Source organism: Ahaetulla prasina, chromosome 6 (assembly GCF_028640845.1).
Source record: "Ahaetulla prasina isolate Xishuangbanna chromosome 6, ASM2864084v1, whole genome shotgun sequence".
Taxonomy (NCBI): domain Eukaryota; kingdom Metazoa; phylum Chordata; class Lepidosauria; order Squamata; family Colubridae; genus Ahaetulla; species Ahaetulla prasina.
The window spans coordinates 1,769,243-1,790,489 of record NC_080544.1 but is presented as its reverse complement, the minus strand read 5'-3'; the positions used below and the strand labels follow the sequence as shown (position 1 = coordinate 1,790,489).

Here is a 21,247-nt window from a genome sequence, read left to right as displayed (position 1 = left end):
AATTGTAAATCAGATGCATTAGTTGGCTAATCTGGAGTTCCAAAGATTAACTTGGAACATAAACAAGGATAACACAAATTTGAAACAAGCAAAGCTGAGTTTTGTGAAGCTGGAATAATGAAAGCAAGCTGCTGTTGCTGCATCTTCATTCCAACTCTTTGATGAATTGATGATGGAATTTAATTCCAATCTCTGCAGTTGAGAAGTTGGAGAAGGTCCAGTACTGAGTCAGAAGAAAGTTGGTTTGAAAAATGCCCAGCTATGTTTTGATTAGAGGCAGATACTGTTTATCTGGAATCTAAAGAGATCTGGAAGCTTCCTGCATATCCTTTTTGGGTTAGTGGTGTTTCTGGAGTTGCCACCACTGCCTCTGAGTTGATTCATCCTCTGACAGCTTGATTCATGTTAACAGCATGTTCTACTTTCTCCAGTCATCACCTTTTCATCACTTATTGAGCACTTTACATTTAGGGAATTCATACAGAATTCTGCAGTAGGCTGAAAAAGTATATTATTAAACGATGCTTACCTACGAATTCATACTTCAGTCCAAAAATTATGCCAGATAGAACAAGAGCGAGGAAATAGTAATCAAGAATCAATACTTTGCTTCAAAGGACATGTATAGTTCAGTGGCAGTATATAAGATATTTGGAAACTTATCCAAGGTCCAAAACTATATAGATATTGTCCTGCCTTAGGCACAAAAGCCAGCTGGGTAACTTTGGGCCAGTCCCTCTCTCTCAGCCCAACCCACCTTACAGTTTTGATGTTGTGGGGAAAACAAGAGGAGGAAGACATATTAGGTACGCTTGAAACGCTTGAGTTATTTATAAAGTAATATAAAGATGAGATAAACATTAAATAAATCCAGAAAGTTGAAAATAACCTTGGAGCGTAAGAGTATAGTCCAAACAGAATTCAGATTCATTAAAGAACCTACACATACACACATGCGTGCATGCATACATACATACATGTATACACCCAAAGGTACTTTCCAAAAGACAACTGGACTTTCTTGTTTTTTCCTTGAAAACGTTTCGCTTCTCATCTAAGAAGCTTCCTCAGTTGAGAACTGAGGAAGCTTCTTGGATGAGAAGTGAAATGTTCTTGTTTGTTTGTTTTTTAAAAAACCAAGGAAGTCCAGCTTCCTTTTGGAAAGCACCTTTGGGACAACCATGACCTGGATAATTGAGAATCTCCATAGACAGACATACGTACAGTTTCACTCCTGTTCTGGTTGGTTCCTGGTCAAGAAGGATAAAGAAAAAAGTTGGCTTATCCTCTTTTTCCAGAATCCACAAAAATCTTTGATATGTCTGAGATGTTCTGTTCAGCTATCTATCATCTGTTTCTTGGTCTTGACCCTCAATTAATGTCTTTTAATACTCTGTGCCCTTCAGAAAGAGAGAAAACAGGAAACTGCTCAGCATTTTGGTTGTAGTAAGGAGTTTAGCTGTCAGATTTCTCTTCTATAGAAGGCTGTCCTCCATGCTGGTTCAGGAATTCTGGGAGTTGAAGTCCACAGATCGTAAAGGGGCCATAGTTGTCCACCCCTGCATTAGATTCATCTTCTTCATCTGAGGAATCCATAATAGAAGAGAAATCAAGGCCAGATAGTCTTCACATGATGTTTTCAGTGTTTTCAACACTGCACATAACACAAAAGTATTAGTGTTTTGAATCAATGAGATAGACATTGATGTAATAAATAAATAGAATAGTCATAAAATACATATCATCCCCACTGAAAGGAAATTCCATGATTTGGAGGGAAAAATAGGCCCAGAATATTTCATGGCCCTTATGTTGTTATAGGCAATGCTTCCATCTATGGCAGGGGTGTCAAACTCAAGGGCGTGGGCTGGATCTGGGCTGTGCGGTGCTTAAACCTAGCCTACGGAGCTGGCCTGGAAATAGCAAAGGACCGGCCCTCGGTGCCTCTGGCAACCAAAACGGAGTGTGCCCGGATCCTCCCACACCCTGTTTTGGTCAACAAAGTGCTGCAGAGTTAAGGTCTTAGAGAGAGGAGTGACTATGGATTATGACTTATGTTGTATTTTAATTTATGATTGTTAATTTTATACCCTGTACTTTGTTCTGGGAAGTCTCGGGGGTGGGAGGGAGGGAGGGAAGGGGAGAGGGGGAGATGAAGGATCAATGTAAAGGAATGATTGAAGATATGTAATTAAGAAATAGAAATAATTTGAAATGAAATCGGGCTGCTCAGCTGCCATTTCAGAAGGAATGGAAAGGAGAGGAGAGAGTGAAGGAAGAAAGTAGGTAGGAAAGAGAGAGGTAGAAAAGGGGGAAAGGAGAGGAAGAAGAAAGGGGAAAGAGAGAGGGTTAGAAAGGGTGGAAGAGAAGAGTAGGGAAGGAGGAGTGGATGTAGAAAAGCGAAGGAGCGGAAGGATGAAGAAAGTAGAAGAAAGTAGAGAAGGGAGGAGGAAAGGTTTGTTAAGGAAGGAAGTGGTAGCTGGGCAGGTCCGAATAAGTAACAAATGAAAGTTAATGACTAATGTTGAAGAAGAGACTGTATATTGAATAGGTTGTTGGAAAATGGAAATAAAACTTTTTTACTAAAAAAACAAAAAAAACAAAAACAAAGTGCTGCAGGAGGCCCTCCAGGCCAAACACAAAGCACGGGGGGCTGCACGCAGCCCCACTGTGCCCCATTTTGGCTGGCAGGTGTTTTACGCGGCGTCCATCTTGTCTCCCCCCTCCTCCCCAGCCGGCTCGTGCAATGCTGATCTGGCTCTCAAAGAAATCCAGTTTGACACCCCTGATCTATGGCATAGTTGTAGGTTCTTTTTCAGAATGATAAAACTAAAAAAGTATTTGGATGATCCTTCTTTTTTGAAAATGCAGAAGAGTTTTAATACCTTGTTAGTGAATTTCTGCTAGTGTAGAAATTTGTGAGCGTAATTCCGACAGACTAACCAGCATAGTTAGTAGCAGAAGTTCTTCATACCAGAAAATCTTCTCTGGAGGATTGTGGGCTCCCCTGGAGCAGCTGCTGAGACTGTGGAGAAACCGATAAGATAATCATATTTATATAATCCACCATTTTCTCCATTTTTTTTATTCCATTCAATTCTTAATATCTGCATATCAAATTGATTTATGGTAAGACGTATCTATAAAAACTAATAGTGGTTTTTTTTTCCTTCATTTTAAAGGATTTAACAAGTTGTTCTAGTATCTCAGCTGTTTCAGAAGTTGAAAGTGCTGATGGTCCAATGTCATTAACAAATGTTCCAATTGTAAATATTTCCATTGGGTTATACCGGATAAATGCTATTTACCTTTTAACACAGAGTATCTTAAAAATTTATCTTCATCATCGGTCAGTTGGTCCAAAATCTATACCTCACTATTCATCCCATTTTTCCATATTGTCATTTCCCCCCCTCCTCAGCTTTTAAAGTTGGGTTCAGTCATGTGATGGGGGGGGGGTGACCCTCAGAACTTTGAATTCAGGTTGTAAGTAGCCCCAGGGTAAGTCCATTGTAATTTTGAAAGTCACTAAGGACTACCTGTATATGCATATGTCAAAGTTACCCAAATCAGAAAACTAACACCAATTTTTTTTTATTTGCATTTATATCCTGCCCTTCTCCGAAGACTCAGGGCGGCTTACACTATGTTAGCAATAGTCTTCATCCTATTTGTACATTTATATACAAAGTCAACTTATTGCCCCCACCAATCTGGGTCCTCATTTTACCTACCTTATAAAGGATGGAAGGCTGAGTCAACCTTGGGCCTGGTGGGACTAGAACCTGCAGTAATTGCAAGCAGCTGCTTGTTAATAACAGACTGCATTAGCAGTCTGAGCCACAGAGGCCCCTATTATTATTATTGGCTTCCTGTATTTCATACTTGATGATAGATAAGCATGATGATATAACACCAGATTCAGAAGATCAGATCCTCCCTCATTAATTGGTAATTGCATTTTCTGTAAAGGTACGAAAGAATGCATTAACACGACAGAAAGCAGTCCCAAAGGTGCTTTTTCAGGAGGCAACTAGACTTCCTTGTTTTTTCTTTGAAGACATTTCGCTTCTCATCCAAGAAGCTTCTTCAGCTTTGACAGGATAAGAAGCTTCTTGGATGAGAAGCAAAAAGTCTTCAAAGAAAAAACAAGGAAAGTCCAGTTGCCTCCTGAAAAAGCACCTTTGGGACAACCATGACCTGGATGACTGAGAATCTCCACATGACAGAAAGCAGTTCAGCATTGCTCACTCTCTACATGCTATTTCTACAGTGTACATTATACACTCCTTGAGTGTAGTTGTATAGAAAGCTGCAACTTCACAAGCCAGTTTTAATGTCCGGTGTTGCTAATTAACTGTTTTTTTATTTTTTATTTTTTTATTATTTATTTTATTTTTCGCATTTTTATACCGCCTTATCTCCCTAGGGACTCAGGGCGGTTCACAGGCAGATAAAAAAGTAGATATAAATACAAAATAAAACATCAATTAAAAAACTTATTCCAAATGGCCAAATAATTAAAAATGACAGTATACATAATAAAACCCATTAAAACCAATTTAAATTTAAAATCTAGTCCAGTCCTGCGCAGATGAATAGATGAGTTTTAAGCTCGCGGCGAAAGGTTCGGAGGTCAGGAAGTTGACGAAGTCCTGGGGGAAGCTCGTTCCAGAGGGTGGGAGCCCCCACAGAGAAGGCCCTTCCCCTGGGTGTCGCCAGAAGGCACTGCCTGGCCGACGGCACCCTGAGGAGTCCCTCTCTGTGAGAGCGCACGGGTCGGTGAAATGTATTCGGTAGCAGCAGAAGGTCCCGTAAATAGCCCGACCCTATGCCATGGAGCGCTTTGAAGATCGTTACCAAAACCTTGAAGCGCACCCGGAAGGCCACAGGCAGCCAGTGCAGTCTGCGCAGGAGAGGTGTCACATGGGAGCCATGAGGGGCTCCCTCTATCACCCGCACAGCCACATTCTGGACTAACTGGAGCCTCCGGGTGCCCCTCAAGGGGAGCCCCATGTAGAGAGTTGTATTGGAAGGTTGCAATTTCAACTGTGAGAATTTCTGAAGTGGCAAAAATAAAAGGATTTTAGGAAGGGACCATGGGGAGGTCTCTACTTTGTATTTTGTCAAAGGCATGTGGTGACGTTGTGTGCATATTGTGCTTGTGTACCATGAGGGATGATGAGAGAAAGCAATTATTTTGCCTAAAGCTATTTATTTCATTAAATGGGGATTATGCAGGAAAAATATCAATACCCTGCATATATTGAATATACTTCTTTGGTCCATTGATTAGTTCTTTGATCAATTCCCATCAATCCTAATTATTTGTTACAGTGGCTGTGGCTGAGAGGAGCTGCTTTTAGTTCTCTAAGCCATTGATTGGTCAAGAGACCCGTTTTCATAACCAGAAGTTGCTTCTTTAGTTATTTTTCTTTCTTGTTGTTCTTGTTGTTGCCTTTCACTTTTGCCCTTTTATAATGTCCTTTTCTCCTCCTCCTTCTACATTTCCCTAGTTTTTTTAAAAAAATATATTTTAAAACATGAGAAACTTGCTTTCTCAACCTGTAAAGAATAGAGTAATCATCCTTGGTTGGATGGACTCCTTCTTCTAATCATAGGTCATAGATTTTGGATTGCTGGTATTTCTGGGGTGAAGGGGACTCATATGCATTTGTATCTTAGGCAAAACATTTGTATACCGCAGGGGTGTCAAACTCAAGGCCTTTGGGCCAAATCTGGCCCAAGAGGTGCTTAGATCTGGCCCACGGGGCTGTCTGGAAATATCAAAGGACTGACCCACGGTGCCTCTGCCGGCCAAAACAGGCCCCCACATGGCCCATTTTTGGCCTTTCCACCCTCCAGCAGCACTCTGCTAGCCAAAAACAGCCCTTGTGTGGCCTCTGCACGGCCCGTTTTTGGCCGGCAGAGTGCTTTTGGAGGCTGGGGAGTACTGTGGAAAGAAAGAAGAGAAGGGAAAAAACGCATCTTGAGCCTGTGTCAAATGCCCACCATGACCACACCCACCCCAGCCACGCCCACCATGATCACACACACACACCTGTCCTCCAAGGTCAAATATAACCCTGACGTGGTCCTCAATGAAATCGAGTTTGACACCACTGGTGTACAGGGACAATCTGGGGAAGCTTTCACATTTATTTTCTTCTTCTGGAAACAACATCATAATGTTTTGATTGCCGGCACCTGTGTGGTCGTCTTGACTTGAAAGCCTGGGAATTCTTATGCACTGAAGGAGATTCCAAGGCAGCAGTTTCCATTCAGGAGAATATCTCAAGATGTTTAAATGTAGCACTCCAAGCATCTCTAGGAAAGTTTGCTAAATTTGTTGCTCCTACCATCACTGTTGGATGTTTAACTATCCAACGAGAACATGTTTCCATGCATGGCTTTATCTGTAACTCCACAGCAGGTATTTTTCTCTGCAATATGAGTTTGAAGCCTTGAGCAGGGATGCATTGTCCTGGATCACAGCTGCAAATATTTGGACATGAAAGGTCATCTTCCTTGATTTGTGCTGTCATCCTATGGTCATTCGCCTAACGTGGTTGCTGTCAGCCAAACTCATACCGTACTGACGATACCAGATCAGATTGTGACACTAAACTGTGTAAGGTAGAGTTGATTTGATCCACAGTTGCAACTTTGGGTTGCATCTAACGTCAGTTCCCAGCTACAGTTGCTGGGAAGCATCATTGCCATGTTTAGCCCTGATGAACGTGGCTAATCCTCTTTGTCCACCCTGACGTTGCCCATGAAGGGGAAAACCTGCATTTTATTTCCATCATGTGTGAAAGGCGTTGACATGTCCTTGCTGTCACACCCAGGGGTCATTTCAATGCAGGTAACTGAAGGGTTTGCGTGCGGCCAGACTAAGATAAAACTGTAAAAGGGGATTGCCTGAAGCACCTTTCAAATATGTTATTTCTTTATTATCTAGCACTTCATAATTAACTGCTGCTTTTTAATTATTATTATTATTATTATTATTTCAGGAAGCTGCCTCTTTTGCTCGAGAGCAAGGCTTTGAGGTGAGTAAGCCTACATTACACACTAAACGGATTCTAAAGGGTTTTTCTTTTTTCGTTGCTGATAATGAAGTTCTTTTGGACAGTGATTGATGTGCTATTATCCTCTCCAAGCTTCGCTGCGGTTGCCATAGAGACTTGGCAGTCGTCATGGTTTCTTTGTTCTGCCAGCTCAGTGTTATGACGCACTCTGCGAGGTCTGCACCCAACATCGCCTACAGATGTTATTTATTGAATTTTGAAAAGCCTCTCGGGAAGCTGAGAGGCTGGGCGCAGCTTCAAGCTGCCACTGCAGATACGGAACCTGCCAGCTGGTTCCGCTAAAAAGCCACCTCATTAGCTGAATTACACTCTTATAAAAGATCCTCCGCAAAAAAGCCAGGGCCGAGGAAGGCAGAATTCAGGAACAGAATGCCATTTTAAATAACCTAGACCTGTACTGAACACCGATTATCCCAATGCAAATGCCTTGGCGTGCGGGATTGTTAACAGCTGATCAGCGGGAGTCCCGCAGACTCTCTGGGGAGTGAGCTGTTCTTTTGTTAACCTGTCCAGGGGCTGGTTTTTTTGTTTTTTTTCTCCATCTGGATCCACCTCTTAACATACACACGCAGGCACGCACACACACACACACACACACACACACACACACACACACACACACAGAAGCTCCCGTCTTTTGTTCAACCTGTCAAGTGCCTCCTTGTGAAAGGGTCTCCGTTTCTAGAGCTGCGGGTGGGTGGGTGCTACATCCAAACAATTTGATCTGAGGAATTAGTAATTAAAGGACGCGGGGGCTGCCCCAAACACAATAATGTAACAACCAGTTTCTTTTAGATCTTTATGGCTTGGTGGCAAGTGCAACAACAACACCCTCTTTAGATTCATTTGCTTTACTCCCTTCTCAAAGGGATTGTTCCTAAGACAAATGGAAGGCGAGGGCTCCCCTCTGCATTGATTCAGGCCTCAACACCTGGGAGATCCCTAGGCCAGTCTGTGCCTCTCCTCTGCGCTTGTTCAAGTACAAAGGAGAGGTTAGGGAGGAACATCTGGCGAGTGTGCATGTCCCCAATTTAGATTGCTTCAAGATAACACAAAAACATGCCCCTCTGTACCCCACATGTTTTAAGCTGTAGGCTTGGTCATTTCATGGTCTGTTCTGAATTGTGATGGACACTTCTATGAAACCAAGGCTGCAGGAAAGCTTTTATTTTCTGCAATTAGATTTTGTATAACCTAGCTTAGCATTAACATAATTTAATCAAAGAAAAGCGCAGGTGGTGTATATTTTCATTTTTCCCTTGAGTTAGGAATGTGGAACAAGTCTGATTTAAATTCACACAGAGTGACAAAATCATGCTTACCTTTCCCTTAGCGGTTTTTCAAATATTTTCTAACGTAATTTTTGCTCAACATCCTAAATCCGTCTTGCTTGATTCTCTTCCATTGCTGATCAGCACTGGATCCATTTCATTTTGATCCATCCAGAAGGCCATTCATACTTTTCCCCCTTCGTCAGGATAGCTGCAAAGTGGATTAACAAAAATTAAAGATTAAATTCAATGATTTAATTTCAATTAAATAAAAGTTTATCACCATTGACTGAATTAGAGTACAAACTGAAAGGAAAACTAAGATGGAACAAGGCTTTTTAAGTGACACTTACATGGGAACTGTATTAGAAACTGTAGAAGTTCAGTTCAGACAACGTTTTAATGGTTGCACTAAAGCCTTAGAAATTCTGAATTAAATTATACCTATTCTTTATAAGATGAGAGCTGTTTTTCTTAACCAAAAGACTAAATGCTTTATGTTTAAGTAGACGTTCCCAAATTTCATGGGGAATCCATCTTGGAAGTATTTTTTGGAGCAAAACAATTTCAGCATGAATCACGAAGTTATATTTCCTAATGTTCTTAAAAAAATTAAAAAAGGTCCCGTAGCTATTTTTCCACAATGTGGGAATTTTCTAAGCAAGAACTTTCTTTTCATGTGCAAAAAAAATTCCTTCCTTGTTACTTTGAAAAATGTAATCTCCTGCAAAATGTCATTCAGAATAAGATGTTGAGCAAAAAAGATACAGATTTCTAGATTAAAAGGAATAACAAAATAATAAGATGCTGGGAGAGCATCATTGTGGCTAAAAGGGCCTTTTGAAAGTGAGATATCCAGAAAGAAACATATGAAAGATTTTTTTTTTCCTGGGCAGGTCAATGTGGCTGTAACTAGCCTTTATATACATAATTGAACCTGAAGAATTGAGTAGAGTTTTGTTTAGCATAACATTTTTAAAAAGGAGGCATAGCTTGTTGTACTGTATGGAGCACTCAGCATTTCCGTATAATTTGGGTAATACAGTCATAAGGAAAGGGGGTGGGAATTCAACCTGTAAATTGAATTCGGGAATTTGCTCTGAGAAAAGGCCTCTTCCAAATTCTTCAAGTAAGATAAGGAGGGCAGATAGTTTTGTCCTTAATGATGTTTGTCTGAGGACTCCCAAGAAGTGGTTTCGACTGATATTTACAGATAGCGGATGACCCTTCAGCAATTCTGTGTTCCTAGATAGCATCCATCTCCTTGGAGAATTATGTACAAGAAGCTTGAATTAGCTCTCTCTATGAGAACTACTCTGATAGTATTAGTCTGTGGCCACGGAAAACCTTAAGAAGAATTACATTCTTTACATGTAACATAAGCCACTTAAGGTTGGTTTAGTGATCTATGAACCAGAAAAAGAGGGATAAAGAGAGGGATATAGGCCCTGTCCCTAAAGAGACCCCTATGACTTTGGCTCTTGAAGAGCTATTGGGCTTTTTTGAAGCTTCTTATCTCCTGGAATATAGAGAAATTGCTGAAGCCATGGAATTCTCCTCTTCTGGGTCCATACTGTTAGATAATGGAAATGTTGGGACGGCTAGTAAGAGTTGCTCCAGAAATGGTGAGGAGGCTGATATTTGGAGGTCTCTTCAAATTCTCCCATAGGAAGGAACCTCAAAAGAACTTTCCTTTGACTTGGTTTGGGGCAGATTTTGATCTTGTTGATATAGATCAAAGTGGTTCTATTTTCATTGTTTCTGTTTCCCAAGATTGAGTAATCTTTTGTGAGAACTCTCCCCTTAATACCCCAGACCAGGTCTGGATTCCTTCACATCTTGGGAATCTGCTAGAGGGCCAACGGGACAGAGGCAACTTTTAACTTCACCTCTGCCCCAGCAATCATATCAAGCTATCCATTTCCCACTGCTACTAGCCAGGCAAATTAAATAAAAAATAACTACCAAACAGTCTATTTCTCCTCATCCCCTCGTTCAGTGATCATTTCGATCGTGGAGAAACTAATTTGTCCTAATCAAAGTAGCTTGTCAAACTGTGATTTCATTCTGACATCAGTGCTCCACATTCATGTTCAACTAAAAATAATCCCTCTGCAATCTGTTGAAAAGTTTATGATCTGTCTTTGATTAGTCAACGCTGCTGCTTTCAAGATTCTTCTTCTTCTTTTTTCTTTCCTTTTTGCTCTTCCAAGACTGAGGACATTGAAGAGATTGCCCGAAAGACTCAGGCGCTGAAAAAAGCAAATCTGAAAAGACAGCGGGTCGTGGTGTTTACCCAAGGGAAGGATGACACTATCATGGCCACAGGTACATGCTTTTTTTAAAAAAGTAAATTTAATAGAATTCAATTCAATTCAATTCTTTATTGGCCAAGTGTGTTTAGATACAAGGAATTTGTTTTCGGTGCGTAAGCTCTCAATGTACATACAACAATAATGATAGATCTGGCCCACCGGGTCCTTAGATCTGGCCCATGGGGCTGCCCTAGAAACAGCAAAGGACCAGCCCATGGTGCCTCTGCCAGCGAAAACATAGCTTAGTAGCTCCATTTTCACTGGCAGAGGGTTGCAGGAGGCCCTCGCAGCCGAAAATGGAGCTCGGGAGCCTGTTTTCTCTGACAGAGCACTTGGCCCACCACAGGCGTCCCCGACATGAATGACGTTGACCCTCACCCACTCCGCCTCCCCGAGGTCAAACACAACCCTGATGCAGCTCTCAATGAAATTGAGTTTGACACCCCTGTGATAGATCATTAACATAGTCATTGTAAAATACATTTATCATAAAACATTAGATACAATATTTAGTGATAGTCATGGATAATAAGTAAGCAATCAACATTAATCATACTAAGATACTTATAGTATAAGTTATAGTTATAAGGAGACAGGTAATAAGGAAGATGAGAATAATGATGGTAATACTGCCTTTTTAGATAGTTTGACAGTGTTGTGGGAATTAGTTGTTTAGCAGAGTGATGGCATTGGGGAAAAACTGTTCTTGTGTCTAGTTGTCTTATTCTGATATTTTGAGGTTTACAACCCTGAAAGAATAAGTTTTAAGAATATGGCGTTCGATTTTCTTGTCATGCTTCTGATGAGGCTTAGCAAATGAGAGTCACATAAAGCAACCAAACGGTTTTAAGAGAACGTACTGTGTGAGTAATCCTGGTGAATTTGATAAAAAGAACATGGCAGTAGGCAGAACCAGTTGTTGATAATAAGAAAACCGTTGTGCATGCGTTTCCCAGGGAGTGTGATAATATGAGATGGATTGGGTTGCTTTTATAAGGTTTTCATATCTGAGCATCTGTTCATTTGGATTCGTGTTCAGGAGAAGCCTGGCTTAACTTTATACTTATCCAAGATATTCTTTGGAAACTTTACATGATCCTATATAGAATGACTATAAAAGTCACTTTTCCATTTGAATAGGGATTATAGACATAATTATTTATCTGGTGTATAAGGTCTAAACCTAATTTTACACATTGATATGATTCCAAAATGTTAAAGATACCTCTTCTAGTTCATCTGATGCCTATGCATTAATATGCAATGTGTTTGAAAAGGTTTAAATTATTTAACTTTCATTTAGATTTTCTCTTGAGTTGTTTCTACTTGATTATCTGTATCAAAGCTCACCAAGTAACAGATGCTGTAAGGATTAGATTCATGTAAGTAGTAACGGAGAATACAAAATTTGATATACTGTGAAGTGAATTTCCAGCTGTTGTTTTTTTTTTTAAAGCAGGAAATTCCACTTTTGGTTTTTCCCACTTGAGAACTTTTGGTCCCTTAGAGAGCAAAAGTGAAAAAGGAGCTTGTGTAGAAATGAAGTGATCTATGATATGCCATTTTAATCATTAAAATATGACTTTTACTGCAGTTGGACACATTGTCTACATTTCTTGATTTAAATAGCGTCTTTTGGGGGGTGGGGAATCTATCATGCATTTTCTGTCTAAAGCAACATATTTAATTCAGTTCTCTACTGCCTCCTCCATGGCTTTGAACTTAAGCTAAAGTCTCTTTTGGAACAGATTGTCAACCAGCAGGTCTGCAAATGTTTTGGAAAGAACTCTGCTAATATCAGGAGCCAGCATGGGTTTGAAACAAACTTACTTACTTACTTACTTACTTACTTTCTTTCTTTCTTTCTTTCTTTCTTTCTTTCTTTCTTTCTTTCTTTCTTTCTTTCCTTCTTTCCTTCTTTCCTTCCTTCCTTCCTTCCTTTTTCCTCCCTCCCGCTAATTAGCAGGGCAAGGACATGCTGTCATTGTACAGTACTTTGGCAATGTCTCTCATGAGGTCAAGAATGGAAAATGTTGGCTAGATGGTCCTGTGACTTTGCAGCTGGTTGAACTTGTTTAATGCCTTTACATAATTTTGTATCATCTTGGAGGGAAGGATTGTATGGTGCCATCTTTAGAAATAGAATGGAAGATGCCATGCAGAAGGAATGGTGGAAAGACTGAGGAAAATGATCCTAATAGAAATATGTAAGAAATATCACTCAGGTAAAGGAGCCTGAAACGTTTTTTAATTCCTCATAACATGATTCTTTGGAGTATAAGAAATGGGCGGGGAGTTACAGCATAACCAAACCTGTAAGTTTCTGTTGTTACAGGCAATGTGATGTCTCTGAGCTTGATGGTTTTCTGGCAGACATTTCATTACCAAACTAGGTAACTTCATCAGAGCTCACTGAAGGAGCCTGAATCTGAATCTCAGCTGTCTCCAACAGCTGTTTCTCTCCACAGCAGAAATGTCTAGTCCTTCTAGTAGATATTTGATGAGACATTTCTTTTATTCTTTGCCCAAGATATATTGAGGGGACGATTTCCCAGTAACCACACTTTAACAGATTAACAGAGTTGGAAGGGACCTTGTAGGTCATCTAGTCCCACCCTCCCCCAGGTCCAAGCAGGAACCTCTTACACCATTTCTGACAAATGTCCAATCTTTTCTTGAAAGTTTCCAGTGATGAAGCTCCTACAACTTCCGAAGGCAGATTGAGTGTTCTCACTATCAGAAAATTTCTCCTTATTTCCAGGTTGAATCTCTCCTTGATCAGTTTTCGCCCATTGTTATTTGTCTGGCTTCCGGTGCCTTTGAAAACAGCTTGACCCCCCCCCTCCTCTCTGTGGCAGCCCCTCAGATATTGGAACACTACTATCATGTCTCCCCTGCACGAGACTTTATGATTCCTTGATGAGCTGAGTAGCAAAATGGGCTATGTTGTATTCAAAGCCATCTGATCGAGAGCAGGTTAAGATATTAGGTGCCATATTTCCTGTTCACATATATCATTGCCACATACATACTTTGGCTTAAGTGTTCAGGATCTCTCTTAGAATGAGGCAGTATTTAAGGACTAGGCAGTTGTGGAGTTAGCTCACAAAATCCTTAATAAAATGGCTGGTTTTTAAGCTGCCCCTGATTCTGTAGTTCTCTCTCAAGTGTCCGGTTGGAGGTTCCACTCAGTCTTTCAGAAGTAACCTCTCAACAGACTCCCTCAGCCAAAGAGCCCATGTAGCTAGGAAAGGTTCATCTTTCTTTCAAATAGAAAGGCTGGAAAGAAGACCGGCCACCCTGAGCATACTTTGCTCCATCGCCCAGAAAAGAGAACCAGTGTGATGTAGGGATGAAAGTGTTGGTCTAGAACAGGGGTATCCAACCCCTGGTCCATGGACTGGCCCCGAACTGTGGCATGCCAGCAACCAGTCCATGCAACAAGTGAAGCCCCATCCACGGAATGCAGGCCACACATGAAATCACACTCCTTCTGGTCTGTGGAGAAACATTGTCGTGTCCCACTCCTCCGCTGACGGCCGGGTCAGAGAAATCCGAATCAGGCGTGCCTCTGCAGCTCTGCCAAAGTCCTAGCAAAGTTCTCAAGGCAGGCAGGAGACCAGAAAGTGATTTCAGCAAGATAAGGTAGACTTTGCCTGACTCAGAGAATGCCAGAAAGCAGATCCTTTATATAGGCCATGGGGTGTGGCTCCATGACTCAGCACTTATCCCGGCCTGCCCCTCCCTTCCTTCTGTTGACGCCGCTTATCAATTCTCCTGAAGCGAGGGTCACTCCAGTCTGCAGCTGTTGGTAATTGACCTTCCTCAGGCTCACATGCTGTGGGGGAGGGGGAGGGGTCTAGTTGCTCCGTTTGCCTGGGCATGGAGCCAGGGCTGGGGGCTGGAGGCGCTTCTTCTTCCTCAGCCTGTCTGGGCATGGAGCCAGGGCTGGGGCTGGGAGGCATGCTAGGACATTCCTCAGCGTTCGGAAGCAGATAAAAAGGCCCCGGCTGCGGGGAAAGCGGATGAGGCACAACAAACATTTCTCTATAGAACCAGTCCCTGGTGCCCAAAGGGTTGGAGGCCACTGGTCTAGAAACAGGAGATGGTGAGTGCTAGCCACACCTACCCCGGCTAGGTGACTATGGGCCAATCACCTGAAGACTCTGAGTTCTAGTCCTGCCTTAGGCATGGAAGCCAGCTGGGTGACTTTGGGTCAATCACCAAGAGACAATGAGTTGTTATAGTCCCACCTTAGGCATGAAAAAATGGCTAGGTGATCTGGGCCAGTCATTCTCTCTCAGCCAAATTCACCTCACAGGATTGTTATATTAGGTACATTCACCGCCTTGAGGCATACATGAAAAAAAGTGGGATAATTTAAAAAATATATATGAGCAGGTGAGAGAAAATTGAGAAATGAAGGAATAGATGGGGAGGGGAAGAAACCCCTCTCCTCCCATAATGCCATTTCCTTTCTCTTTTTTGTCTGACAAGAAATCTTCGATCTCAGCTGTATTGATAGTAAATATAAAGAACTCTTGCCATTTAAGAGTTTGGGATTTGGTTTCATATCCCTACAGAAAGAAATTGGCTCCTGATGTGGGAGAGACCATAGACATTCAAGTTATTGAAAGAACCACCAGGCTGGTAATTATGGTTCACAATCATTGGGATGCGTATAGTTTTATCTAGCCAAGATGATATATTTCCCAGGGGTCTTGGGATTATCTGAACTCATCACAATGTAATCCGCCATTCCCATGAGCCCAGGAACAAGTTGCTTTCACCTACCGTAGATGTCAGCCTGATTCATATTAATTTGCTTCATCGGTTTCTGTGTAGAAGCCCGGTACTGATCTTGCTGCTGAATATTAAGAAGCTTTGAACAAGAAGGAGCAAAAAAAGGTGTCCCCTCACAGTTTTATGATTCTGCCATATACTGTATTTTTCGGTCTATAAGACACAATTCCCTCCCCCCCCCGCGCGCAAAAAAAGTGGGTGGAAATGTCTGTGCGTCTTATACAGCGAATGTTGCTAAAGCCTCGCCCACCCACCAGCCTCCACCCTTCAGTCTCTGCCTACCAGCAATTTGCCTCCTTGCAGCAAACAGCCTGGTCAGCTTCAGCACAGCCTGATTTAGCACAAGCAGCTGATTGGCGGTTGGATCGGCCTCCCAGAATACTGCCTATCAGCTGTTCCAGGCTGCAGGGATTGCTGCCAGCCTCCGCGCGTCCCATTTTCAGCCTGTTCTGCCCGATTCCCACTGTTCTGTTGGGGAACAGACACGCGGAGGCTGAAAATGGGGCTCACAGAAGCGACAATGGGCAGAATAAGCAATAGCAATGGGCGGCAGCTATGCCCGCAACCTGGAACAGCTGATTGGAAGTATTCCGGAAGGCCACAAGTGGCTATAGAACAGGGATAGGAAATTGTGGTAATTCTGGGAGTTGATGTCCACAAGTCATAAAGGGGCCATAGTTCCCCCACCTCTGTAATAGAACATCTGGCTAACTTGAAAAAATATAGGTGTCCAGAAAAAAATTGATCTGTAGTGGTGCAGTGGTTAGACTGTAGTATTGCAGGCTAATTCTGCCCACTGCCAGCAGTTTGGCAGTTCAAGTCTCACTGGTTCAAGGTTGACTCAGCCTTCCATTCTTCCATGGTCGGTAAAATGAGGACCCAAATTGTTGGGGGCAAAAAACTGACACTGCAATTCGCTTAAAGGGGGCTGTAAAGCACTACGAAGCTGCATCAATGTGTTATTGCTATCGCTATCTAAGAAACTTGGAAAAGTCAAGGAAGATGGGACTAGTGGCAGAGTTCTGGAGATTGGGAAATGATATTACTTTCTTCAGAAGAAGAAAAAGAGGACCCAAGTAACTTTTGGATGGGTTAATGAGATGCCTGCGATGGAAAAAACTTTGGAACAATGGGTTGCTTTCTGAACATTTAGAAAGGAAGGCATGGTTTAGAGGGAACTGGCTTACCCACAACGAAACCAGGATAAACTAACCTGATTTTCTTTTTAGTAATGTACCTACTTTAGTTGGGCATGTACAGTGGGTCAAGCAGATGATCTTGATGGAAAGAGGGATGATCCATTAACAAAGCAACCAACAGAGAAAATATAGCTTAAATCCAAACAATGGGAGAAGGTTATGAAAATGGCTCAGGCAAAGTCCTCCATAATTCACGTGGATCTATTTCTTGGTCTAGTCTGTCTCACATATCTTTAGATGGCAAAATGTGGGCTGGACAATGATGTAGAATTGGTTGAACAATCACACCGAGTTCCCATAGATCAAATATGAAGGTCATGAGTGGCATATTGCTGGCTTTGGGGCTGTTCAATATATTTATCAATGACCTGGGTCAGAAAATATGATTGTCAGATTTGCAGAGAACATGGGAGATGGGGAGTAGCATCTTTAGAGGAGAATGTGAAGATTAGAAAGAAACTAAGACAGAAACAAGCAGCGCTGCAGCAGTTAAGTATCCTGTATTTGGGATAGGAAAAATCAAAGATGGAAGAGACCACAGTTGGATGTGACAACAGGACCTGTTGCAACAGATCACACACACAAGGAGCAGCATGTTGCCATTGCAAAGAAAGCCCCTAGAGTTCTAGGCTGCATCAGCAGAAGAATAGAGTCAATCTTACGAAAATTCATTGCTTATCTTTATTCTCCGTTGGTCAAACTAGACCCGTGATGGCGAAACTATGGCACACGTGCCAGAGGTGGCACGCAGTGTCCTCTCTGATGGCACGCAAGCTGTTGCCCCAGTTCAGCTCTGCTGCAGATGCACAAGCGCCAGCGCCTCCCACCAGCCAGATGGTCTTTGGGTCTCTGCCACGCATACATGGGGCCGGGTGTGTGCGGGGATATTGTGCGCATGCACGGGGGACAGAGCACATTTGTGTGTGTGTGCACATGCATGGGGGCGGGGCACATGGGTGGGCGCATGCAGGGAGCACACGCACATGTGTGGGGGGGCAGGGCACATGCACGGGAGTGCACCCACATTGCACTTTGGGGGTTCGGGCACGCGCTTTGGGCACTTGGTCCGGAAAAGGTTAGCCATCATTGGACTAGATCAAGTAAAGTGTTCAGTTCTAAGTCCTGCATTTTTGGAAGAACATCAATAAAAGGTCTTGAAGGAAAATCTTACAAAGAAGATGCAAATAAACTGCCAGAACACTGTTACAGCTTCCAACAGTGTCTTGTTGTTTTTGTTTAAAAACCTACAAGGATTTGGAGACATTGAGTATGTTTAGGGTGGAGAGGAGATGCCTGCAGGGACATATCATAGCGATCTTAAGAATCTAAAGGGCTGTCAGATAGAACATGAGCCAGAATTGTTCAGAGCTGTTCCAGGAGACAAGACAAGAAAGAACTGGTTTAAATTATAAGGATTTAAATGATAAGCAGATTTCAGTTGGACATCAGAAAAAAATAATCCTAATCATAAAGAGATGGTAAAAAAATGGAACAAAGGGCCTTGGGCAGTGTGGATTCTGAAGGAGTTTAAGCAGAAGTCGGATGGCCTCACAAGAACCCGGCAGTAGATTCCTGCATGGGTTGGACTGGTCATTTGCAGGATCCCTAATCTTGAGTGTTAAAATCTAGCTTTCTATGGAAAATTTTAGGAACGCGGTGGTTCAGGGGCTAGGACATTGAGCTTGTCGATCGAAAGGTCAGCAGCTCAACAGTTCGAATCTCTAGTGCTGCCGTGTAACGGGGTGAGCTCCCGTTACTTGTCCCAGCTTCTGCCAACCTAGCAGTTTCGAAAGCACATAAAAATGCAAGTAGAAAAAATAGGGACCACCTTTGGTGGGAAGGTAACAGCGTTCCGTGCGCCTTTGGCATTGAGTCATGCCGGCCACATGACCACGGAGACGTCTTCAGACAGCGCTGGCTCTTCGGCTTTGAAATGGAGATGAGCACCACCCCCTAGAGTCGGCAACGACTAGCACATATGTGCGAGGGGAACCTTTACCTTTACCTTTATGGAAAATTTTAAGAATATTTAGGCCACCCACATCTTGTACTGCTGCTGCTGTTTGTTTGTTTGTTTGTTTGTTTTTGGGGTGTAGAATCAACACTTAATGTTGTTTGCTCATCATTCTAGCCATTGTTTATCCACTGCAGGATGAAGGCCTCTTCTGCATGTTTCCAACCTATATGGTCCTGAGCTTTCTTTTATCAGTTGGGCTCACAATACTTGCTGATGTGGTCTCTCCATCTTGTTTTAGGACTCTTTCATGGATGCTTTTGAGTGAGTGGGATCCATTCTCCAACTTGCTTGATCCACCTGCCATCAATTCTTCTTGCTAAGAGACCAGCTCATTTCCATTTCAATTCTTTTACTCTTTCAATGATATGATATACTTTCCTTTGTTCTCTAATGCATGTGTAGGTCTTTCTATCTTGTCTTGTAATCCCGAGCATGTATCTTCCTGTGGCTCTTTGTGCCACTCTTAGCTTTTGTATTGATTGTGAGGTTAGTGTCCGGGTTTTGCTGGCATATGTTAGAACAGGTAGCACACACTGATCAAAAACTTTTCTCTTCAGGCATAGGAGGAGGTTGTTCTTGAAAATTAGCTTGCCAAATGTCTGTCAGCCACATTAAACACACCATTCAATTTCCTTTATTGTATCACCTTCCATTGAGATCCATTGGCCAAGGTATATGTAGTGGTTTACTACATCTAGTTCCATTATGGAACCCTAAATAATGTGGCTTTGGAAACAAATATTCTAGAACTTATGAACTGCAGCAGTCAATAAGCCTGGTAAACCTGTCCATTGGTTGCATGCCCAGAGTAGCAAAATCGGTTCAGTCAAATCAAGTGAAGGAACTTGTAGAAGAATAGTCCTTTTCATACTCTTCTTAACCTGTTGTTGTCCCAGCCATCCATCAACCAACTAATTAAAGAGTTCCAGAAGAACCTGATCATACTGGGGGAGACAATGCTCTCGTCCATAATATGACAGTGTGGGTAGGGTAGGGGAATAGGACTTAAATGTGTAGAATTAATTCTGGTCCCAGTTCATTCTCATCCATGGAAACTCAAAGAGTGATGTCATCCTTTGTGATCCTGCCCATCCCACCTCAACCTTTATTTCTTATGTCTTGGGTTCCTGGAATTATAGTTCACCAACTTCTAGGGTGCAGATCTTAACAGCCAGCTTGCTTTTTGGTTTCCCAAAGAGACCCTGTTGTACCTGGGTTAGAAGTTTTGCGCTGGCTGCCGGTTTATTTTTGGGTAAAATGCCAGTAGCTGTTAACTATAAACTCCAATATAGCTTTGCTCCAAGTATGTAAGAAATTGTTTCTCCCACAGCCCACTTCTGTTCATTGAAATTGTCTGACAGGTTTGTCAGCAGTTGCTATAAGAAACTTATAGCAACAATCAAAAATCCGATATAGTTGATAAATTAAATCTATTTATCAGATCAATTCAAACCTTTATTACAATCTTTAGGTCAGAGAGTAATAAAATGCATAAACCTGTAATTATTAGTAGTTAAACTTTAAAAGAAAGCCATAAAATGCAATAAAATTACATAAACTACTTTATTATAATAATTATAATTGTTATAATACAGATAACAGTGGTAATCACAAAAAAATCTATTTAAAAACGTACCTTTTAAAATAGTTTTTAGTAATTGGTTTTAATACTTTTTAATTGTTTCTCTAAATAGTTTTCAATATCTCAGTTTTTAGTTTTAATTTTAAGTTTTATTGTCAATTGCCAAAAGGCTCTGAACTTGGTGATGTAATTTTAATAAACTCAAGATTTAAACACACGTAGCTGAATGTTAAAATGATGAAGCATCGTTTGAACATGCTTTTCAATGGCTTGTATGATATTTTGCTTTCATTCACGGTGAAGCTGCTAATCAGACTCGCAGCCCACAGGCCAGATGCGTCAAGTGCTCTCCCCACCCCCGCCCGGTTTAGCGAAGGGGGGGGAAGTCCCGATACGTCACATGATGATGCGGGTTTGATACCCCTGTGCTAATCTACCTATCAAATCTTAGAGGTTTTTGTGTGGTAAGGAAATTATTTGAGGACTGATTGCACTTTTGATTCCATGTGTAAATTAAATTAGGGGATATGTTGATTTATATGCTTAGTAAATTCAAGATAGAAGAACTTGCACCACAAGGTCAGTTACATAAGCAAACATAAATGTTAAGTGACTTTGAGTCCGGGAAAGCTGTTCATACATAAGCTTAGCTGAATCTCTGTGCTGTATTATTATTCATGGTAGCCAAATAAATGTCAATAATAAAAGAGAATTAAAGATTTTCATTTCCCAGAGGTAATTCTTCTAAGACTGCTTGATCTTTCATTTCATTTATAATTCATTTCTGTATCAGGATACAGCTATTCACTAGGCAGTGTATGACATGAAGTCGTTTAATAATGATTAAGAATGTAAAAATGTATGGCCCATGGGTAGTTGTCAGAAGACGTACCAGAGTATTATTGTTTTTGCCATGTTCTTATAGATCCTTCCATTCTTGAATATCAAGCATCCTTCTCTTCACACATC

The 21,247-nt window shown here is 41.7% G+C and overlaps 1 protein-coding gene across 3 annotated transcripts in view; it reads left to right on the top strand.

Annotated features, from left to right (window-relative positions):
* The window catches only part of ADK (adenosine kinase), a 283,761-nt gene that overhangs the window by 210,699 nt on the left and 51,815 nt on the right, over positions 1 to 21,247 (top strand). For all 3 annotated transcript variants that reach the window (XM_058188632.1, XM_058188631.1, XM_058188630.1), the window contains exons 8-9: positions 7,017 to 7,052; positions 10,576 to 10,690. In XM_058188632.1, the coding sequence (XP_058044615.1) occupies positions 7,017 to 7,052; positions 10,576 to 10,690 (151 nt within the window). The remainder of the gene's footprint in view (positions 1 to 7,016; positions 7,053 to 10,575; positions 10,691 to 21,247) is intronic.